At 42.9% G+C, this 8,044-nt stretch overlaps 1 protein-coding gene across 1 annotated transcript; it reads left to right on the plus strand.

The window, feature by feature from the left end:
* Nucleotides 1–1,843: 1,843 nt before the first annotated feature.
* LOC115191551 (relaxin-3 receptor 1-like) lies at nucleotides 1,844–4,100 on the plus strand. Its single transcript, XM_029749348.1, has one exon. It carries the CDS (start codon nucleotides 2,012–2,014, stop codon nucleotides 3,215–3,217), a length of 1,206 nt encoding a protein of 401 aa, XP_029605208.1. The 5' UTR covers nucleotides 1,844–2,011; the 3' UTR covers nucleotides 3,218–4,100.
* The last annotated feature ends 3,944 nt before the right edge of the window (nucleotides 4,101–8,044 follow it).

Here is an 8,044-nt window from a genome sequence, read left to right on the forward strand (position 1 = left end):
AACAGTCTACATTCTCTTAAGGTTTCTTCCTATAGCCAGGAGTTTGTTTAAACTGTTCCGAACACATTGGTTACTTCACTGAATAGATTATTGATAACATATTGGATATTTAACAGTCTACTGGTTGTAATTGGTTGTATATTTATCAGCTTTTAGTTGAAAAAATGAAATCGCCGCATTCTCACCTATTTATTCTCCGAATGCATCCACAGTTTCACTCATGATGACCACTTTCATCTCTACCTTCTGAAACAACCTGGTCTCAGAGCATTGCATATTATTCTATACGTAAATCTGAGACACTCCATTTAGTATGATACAGTATGTTACGTTTCTTATGGTATGTATTAATTTCTGGATGTCCATCATCCATTTCGTATATGTTACGAATTTGCTAAACGTACAATATGCTACAAATTAGCAAAATGTACAATATGTTAAGAATTTGCGAAATTAATGATTTGTTATGAATTGCAATTTGTTGTGGCTAACATTAGCTATGTGGCTAACGTTAGCTAGGCTAGGGGTTAGGGTTAAGGTTAAGAGTTAGGTTAAAGAGTTAGCGTTAGGGGAAGGGTTAGATAACTTGTTAAGTGATTGCAAAGTAGCAAGTAGTTGAAAAGTTGCTAATTAGCTCAAATGCTAAAGTTGACCGTGATGAAATTCGAACATGCAACCTTTGGGTTGCCAGACGTTCGCATTATACGCCCACCCACCCTGACCAACCACCCTCCCTTCGTTGTTGCCTTAAGTAACCTTCTGTCTTATGTAACCATGTCAAACGTAATAGTCTATGAGACCTGTCTAAAAGCACTGGGGAGAATCTGCCAAGGTGCCCCAGGAAAACATTTCAGATGAAATAATATGACAGCTTTATCCTTCTAAACACCTGCTATTAATCCCTAGTCCCATGACTGTCTGATTTCTAAGTGTAACGAAAGTGGTTAAGTGAAACATGCTCATGTGCCATGAAAACTTGTGTTAGCTCCCCAAGCTAATGTAATGCCTAGGCTTTAGGTCAGCAGGCTAATACAGTCTTGTAGCACACAGACGACCTGGGTTAAAACCCAGTCAATCACATTCGTGCCTAGACTCGGTCAATTGATGCCTATCAGCTGCAAGGGTCGTTGTGGAGAGGGGGTTAAAGAATAGGTCATTCTGTAAAAGCATGCTCTTATGATGATTAACCTTGCCTGAGAGTTAAAGAATTGAGTCAGTTGGAAACAATATTGGTATTTTTGTTGTTGCTGCCCTTTGTAAAACAACTATAAAGAGCTGGTAAATGATTATTTTTTAATTGGTTATATCTGTTAATTTTCCAATTGTCCAATTTGATCCCCGAGGTAATAACTTGAGCAGTAGGCTAATAGTGTGCCAACTCTTTTCTCTCCCCATACTCTCTGTTCCAACACGTTTCAAGCGCTGAGAAAAAGAGAAGTACAAGTTAAAATACATTGAGTTCAGGTGAATAAATGTGTTGTTTGCTTGTTTTGTTTAATCCCAAGTTAATTCAATAACGCCACGGAGCTCACTCCATGACACATTTACACACACCAAACAAATTGAAGACACACAGCAAACAAGATTTAAATTCAATGTCGGAATGCATTGAGATGTATTTATGATGAATGGGATATGTGCACAGACATTGTAGGACGACCATGGCATCATCTGGGTTGTTTGTAACGGAGACAGGCGAGAAGCTGTGGTGATGATTACGAGCCTGAACCTTGCGCGCGCCTGCAGAATCTATAAAAGAATGAGAGGTGCATCCACCGAGCTCAGTGAAGAAAATGAGAGACGATACTCGTTGCAGAGGACAGACCTATACAGTGGAGAACAACTTGGATTTAGCAAAAAGACAGCTCCACAGAGAAAATTAATAGGACAGGTATGTTCTAAGTAACATGTAGGCTGCTTTTTTTCCCCTCATCATGAATGTGGCATCTCCTACCAATTTCTACTCCTGAGCATAAGAGGTCTCCAACATGCCATGCTGAGTGATTTGTGAATGAATGAGTTAGCCATGCAACCAAATGACAGTGCGCAGATCCTGGTACCAGAGGTGTGTGAGCAGGTACTGGAGGATAATGCAGGACTGGGTTACGGTGGCTCTACTGGCAACCTGTCGCTGCGCTGCTGGCTACACTTCTTAAGCAAGGAATCTATACTGGAGCTACAGGGAGATGGTTCCAGCATCACAGTGCGTGTAATGATAGCTCTGGTGTACTCTGTCGTGTGTGCCCTGGGGCTAGTGGGGAACTCTCTGGCACTCTACCTGCTTCACTCACGCCACAGTCAGAAGCAGTCCTCAATCAACTGCTTTGTAATGGGCTTGGCTCTCACCGACCTGCAGTTTGTTCTCACGCTCCCCTTTTGGGCTATTGACACGGCTCTGGACTTCCGCTGGCCCTTCGGCAAAGTAATGTGTAAGATCATCAGCTCCGTGACCATCATGAACATGTACGCCAGCGTCTTCTTCCTGACTGCCATGAGTGTGGCGCGATACTACGCAGTGACCTCGGCCCTCAAGATGCACAGCAGGCGGACGGCGGCAGCCAGCGCCAAGTGGATCAGCCTGGGCATCTGGGTAGTGTCGCTGCTAGCCACCCTGCCCCACGCCATCTACTCCACTAGTGCCCAGCTATACGACGAGGAACTGTGTTTGGTGCGATTCCCTGAGTCAGGCAGCTGGGACCCTCAGCTGCTCCTGGGGCTGTACCAGCTACAGAAAGTACTGCTGGGCTTCGTTATTCCCTTGGTGGTCATCACTGTGTGCTATCTGCTGCTGCTGCGCTTCGTGCTGAGCCAACGCATCAGTGGAGCGGCCAGCTCAGAGGGCTCGGAAGGCCGCCACAAGCGCCGCTCCAAAGTAACCAAGTCGGTGGCCATCGTGGTGCTGTCCTTTTTCTTGTGCTGGCTGCCCAATCAGGCGCTGACGCTGTGGGGCGCGCTGATTAAGTTTGACCTGGTGCACTTCAGCAACGCATATTACAACGTCCAGAACTACACCTTCCCGCTGACTGTGTGTCTGGCTCACACCAACAGCTGCCTCAACCCTGTGCTCTACTGCATAATCCGCCGTGAGTACCGCGCGGGCCTCAAAGAGCTGCTGCATGCCACACCCTCCTTCAGGAGCCTGGCCAACCTGCTACCCCGCAAGGCCAAGGTGGCAGAGGCTCCCCCTGTCATGATGCTGGTCCAGATGGATGTCTAAAGGTGGGCGGCTCAGCGGCTCTAGTAGACAATGGGCAACAACAAGGAACGCACTCAGCTCTCCAAAATACCAGTTTCATGGAATTTGTTTATTGTAGTTGTTGGAGCAGCATCACAAGGCAAGCCCATTGGAATGTGTGCGGTGGAAATTAAATAATAATTACATAATATACTATTTAATTAGTCATACTATGCTGTTTTACTTGGAGAATTGTCTGTATTTTAGTATTTTGCTGATACAGGTTCGTCTTGTGTGACTTAGTCATGGGTCAGGGCCTACACCCAGCCATTTGGGTGTAACTGTAGTATGTGACATCCTGTTTTAACAATCTACAGTAACTTAGATGTGTGGAAACATGCAGGAAGGAACGGTCAATGGTGGCAACGTCAGCTATCTTAATCTGCACAGACACGCTAAATCAGCTTTTACACACCATGTTCCGTCCCTGTTTCCACTGGTCTGCTAAACTGCCACGTCGACAAAATAGGTTGTTCTTTTTCTATAAGAGGAGAGAGACAACTCTTTTCATTGTTATTAGTTGCTTAATTTTTGCAAATCTTATAAATAGTTGTTTTGAAGAATACATTCTCTCCCTTTGGTTAGAAATACCACGACATGTGCCCCAGTTTTTCTCCCCCTACTCAGATTCTCTTTGCCAGATGTGTTTTTCCTCTCTCCTCCGCTGCTTCTCTGCTAGCTAGAGATACATTTAGCAAGCTAACGTTAGATAGCTATCACGATGGTAGCTCGGCTACATAAGGTTACATAACATTCAGATATGTCGCGGGGCAGCCGTTGAACTTTGTTTACCGAACTCACATCTTCTTTGTCACTAGAAGCCAACGCCTCGAACATACACTATATAAACAGAAGTATGTGGACACCCCGTCAAATTAATGGATTTGGCTATTTCAGCCACACCCGTTGCTGACAGGTGTATAAAATCGAGCACACAGCCATGCGATCTCCATAGACAAACATTGGCAGTAGAATGGCCTTACTGAAGAGCTCAGTGACTTTCAATGTGGCACCATCATAGGATGCCACCTTTCCAACAAGTCAGCTGTGAGCTGCCCCGGTCAACTGTAAGTGCTGTTATTGTGAAGGGTAAAAGTCTAGGAGCAACAACAGCTCAGCCAGAAAGTGGTAGGCCACGCAAGCTCACAGAACAGAACCATTGAGTGCTGAAGTGCGTAGCGCATAAAAATCGTCTGTCCTCGGTTGCAACACTCACTACCGATTTCCAAACTATTTCTGGAAGCAACGTCAGCACAAGAACTGTTTGTCGGGAGCTTCATGAAATGGGTTTCCATGGCCGAGCAGCCTCACACAAGCCTAAGATCACCATGCTGAACGCCAAGCATCAACTGGAGTGGTGTAAAACTCGCCACCATTGGACTCAGTAGAAACGCATTCTCTGGATTGATGAATCATGCTTCACCATCTGGCAGTCCGACGGACCAATCTGGGTTTGGCGGTTGCCAGGAGAATGCTACCTGCCCAATGCATATTGCCTACCGTAAAGTTTGGTGGAGGAGGAATAATGATCTGGGGCGGTTTTTCATGGTTTGGGCTAGGCCCCTTAGTTTCAGTGAAGGGAAATCTTAACGCTAAAGCATACAATGACATTCTAGATAATTGTGTGTTTCAAACATTTTGAGTAAGGCCCTTTACTGTTTCAGCATGAAAATGCCCGTTCACAAAGTGAGGTCCATACAGAAATGGTTTGTTGAGATCGTTGTGGAAGAACTTGACAGGCCTGCACAGAGCCCTAACATCAACCCCATCAAACACCTTTGGGATGAATTGGAATGCAGACTGCGAGCCAGGCCTAATCGCCCAACATCAGTGCCGACCTCATTAATGCTCGTGGCTGAATGGAAGCAAGTCCCCACAGCAATGTTCCAACATCTAGTGGAAAGCCTTCCAGATGAGTGGAGGCTGTTATAGCAGCAAAGGGGGGACCAACTCCATATTAATGCCCATGATTTTGGAATGAGTTGTTCGTCGAGCAGGTCCACATACTTTTGGTCATGTAGTGTATATGGTTGGATTTGTTGGAATTCTCTCTCCAGATCTTCCTATAGGGAAGCAAATCTCCCTCGGGATGTAGTTAGACACAAAGCTGCTCTCGCTGTCAGAGACGTCTGTGTAGCCCATTGTTCAAACGGTGATGTGTGTGTGTTGTTGACCGAGCTAGTATAAGCCAGCATACGTACATGCCCACTTTTGCAACATAATGCCTGCCCTTCGACCTTACGCCTGCCCACATGTGGAAGTTCAAGTAAATCACATGATAAACGAGGTGAAAAGGAGACTGGAGGCTGCCTTCTCATAATTTATCATAAATATGTAACACGTAGCACTCATGTGAGGGGTCTTAACAGGTTCAAGCCGTACTGCTTCACCCTCCGCTTTGTACCTGCGAGATAAATACAGACCGTCAATCCCCCCATGATCTCCATTAAGGAGGGAATAAATTATCCATTTGTTTTCACTCATTTGAATCAGTGAACTTAGTCTCATAGAAAATACTTTTAGCAGCTTATTCTATTCATGAGATGTTGAATTGATGAGAGACTGTCCGCAGGATGCAGGAGTTCATTCAGACAGCACACTAACATGATGTCTGTGTAGGGTGTTATTGTCATGCAATTCAATACCTTGTTAGTATTCAAATTGGTCATGTCCTCCTGTGCTATAACTGTCCTTAGTAGGTAGATCCTTTAATTCATCAAATAAAACATGAACTCAATTATGGCCTCATTTTATATTGTTTTGATTCAATTTATGTGGTGAACTGTTATTACCAGAGCCTTATACACATGTATGTATATATATGGCACTGTTAATTACTCATAAGATAACCATTGATGAAGGGAAAAAGAGGATGTCTTCATGAAATTACCTCTTTGCTTTGGGGTCAGGTCAGGTGTTGAATAGAAGCTCATAGAGCCATTTCTTCAAGCTTTGTGGACAAATGTCTCACTTCAGGAAGCTTTGTTGTGTGTGCATGCAACCGATTAGTAGTTGGAGTATTGTTTTACTCCAATGGACATAGAAACATTTAGTGTGGTGGGAACATACTGTATATGTGATTGAGGTAAGGAATGTACCAGAGGAACATACCAGAAAGCATTTCTCCCAAGTGTTAACTACAGTCATATGCAAGGTCAGGGTCTCTTTGTTTGTACACTAGAATGTAAGAAAACAATTATATTTGAGGAATGGAGAAATTGCAATGTATTGCAACAAAAATACAACCTTGCTTTCGCCGTCTACCTATTAATCACTTATTCTCTGTCACACACACACACACACACACACACACACACACACACACACACACACACGCAGACACGCACCCACACTGAGCCGCTGCTTGCTTTAAGAGATTCAAAGTGAATGTCTTATTGGATATCATCTTCCTACCCATTCATACATCTGTATTCAGAAATCAGTGTGAAGGAAATATATTCAAATAGTGAAATAGTCTAAACGTTCAATGGGATGTGAAATGAAAAAACACAAGTCATGTACTGTAAAGATTATACTGCAAAAGCTCTACAGTATTACTACTGTGATTCCTCATTCTCTGTAATTGTGTTGCCTAAGTATATCGTTATATAAACAGTTTTTCTAAGTAATTATGAAAATTACAAGTGAATACATGATCTGTATTATGTAAGACTAATAAATAAACCACTCAACTTGAACATTCTCTTTTGATTAATTGGCACGTGTTAGAATTCAGAGCATGCTGATGGGGATGTATTATCTATTGTTTATCTGACTGGCTGGCCACTGAGGGTCCCAGTGATGAAGTGGCTCTTAATTATGCTGTTAAATACTTGACATTCTCAGCATGTAGACAGGAATGTGGCTCTCCTCTTCCTTCTCACGTAGCGTTCATTCTGGGTTCACCAGGCTATTCTTCTCCTGCACTGAAAGACAAACTCTGGTGTTCAAATCTGTCAAACCATACCAAACTTTCAGCCTGAGAAATGATGAGGATTCTTTCTTTTGTCAACCTGTAACAAATAAAATGCTTTGACACCAGCTGGCCATCAAGGGCTGCTGTATCGGCTTAAGGAGCTCCTTTCCCAGGCACTGTTAGGTATTAATTAGTCATTGATGGACCAGGGTCCACTGCATATCCATAGAAAATGTATTTGGTATCACCTTCCACATGACTTTTAGCACTTTTTCGACTTTGCCTTATAGCAATGCTTAGCTAAACTTTCAGATTCATGATGAGCAAAGAATTTGCAAACCATCTAAGAAATCTAAAATGGGTCACGTTGTGATTGAAAGTGCAAAATCATCAGATGATAAGTAAATTAGCTGACTACAGTCTAGACATGTGCAATATCTCTCCATTAATGAAATTACATATTTAGGCTGATAAATAATACAGGAAGCCCTACTCAAAAAATTCTATAGGATTCCAAGAAAACAAATCTAATAGAAAATCCTATCAGATTTTGGGACCTAGCCTATATTTATTTATTTATTAATTTCACCTTTATTTAACCAAGTAGGCTAGTTGAGGACAAGTTCTCATTTACAACTGCGACCTGGCCAAAATAAAGCAAAGCAGTTCGACACATACAACAACACAGAGTTACAACAACACAGAGTTACACATGGAATAAACAAACATACAGTCAATAATACAGTAGAAAAAGTCTATATACAGTGTGTGCAAATGAGGTAGGATAAGGGAGGTAAGGCAATGAACAGGCCATGGTGATTTTAGGCTATATGATTTTAGCTAATAGAATATAATCCTATAGGAGTACAATAGGACTGGTTCCAAAATCTGAT

Source organism: Salmo trutta, chromosome 4 (genome assembly GCF_901001165.1).
Source record: "Salmo trutta chromosome 4, fSalTru1.1, whole genome shotgun sequence".
Taxonomy (NCBI): domain Eukaryota; kingdom Metazoa; phylum Chordata; class Actinopteri; order Salmoniformes; family Salmonidae; genus Salmo; species Salmo trutta.

What these genes read in the sequence shown, in the direction of transcription:
- LOC115191551 (XM_029749348.1), top strand. Translation starts at nt 2,012, where the DNA reads ATGAATGAGTTAGCCATGCAACCAAATGACAGTGCGCAGATCCTGGTA.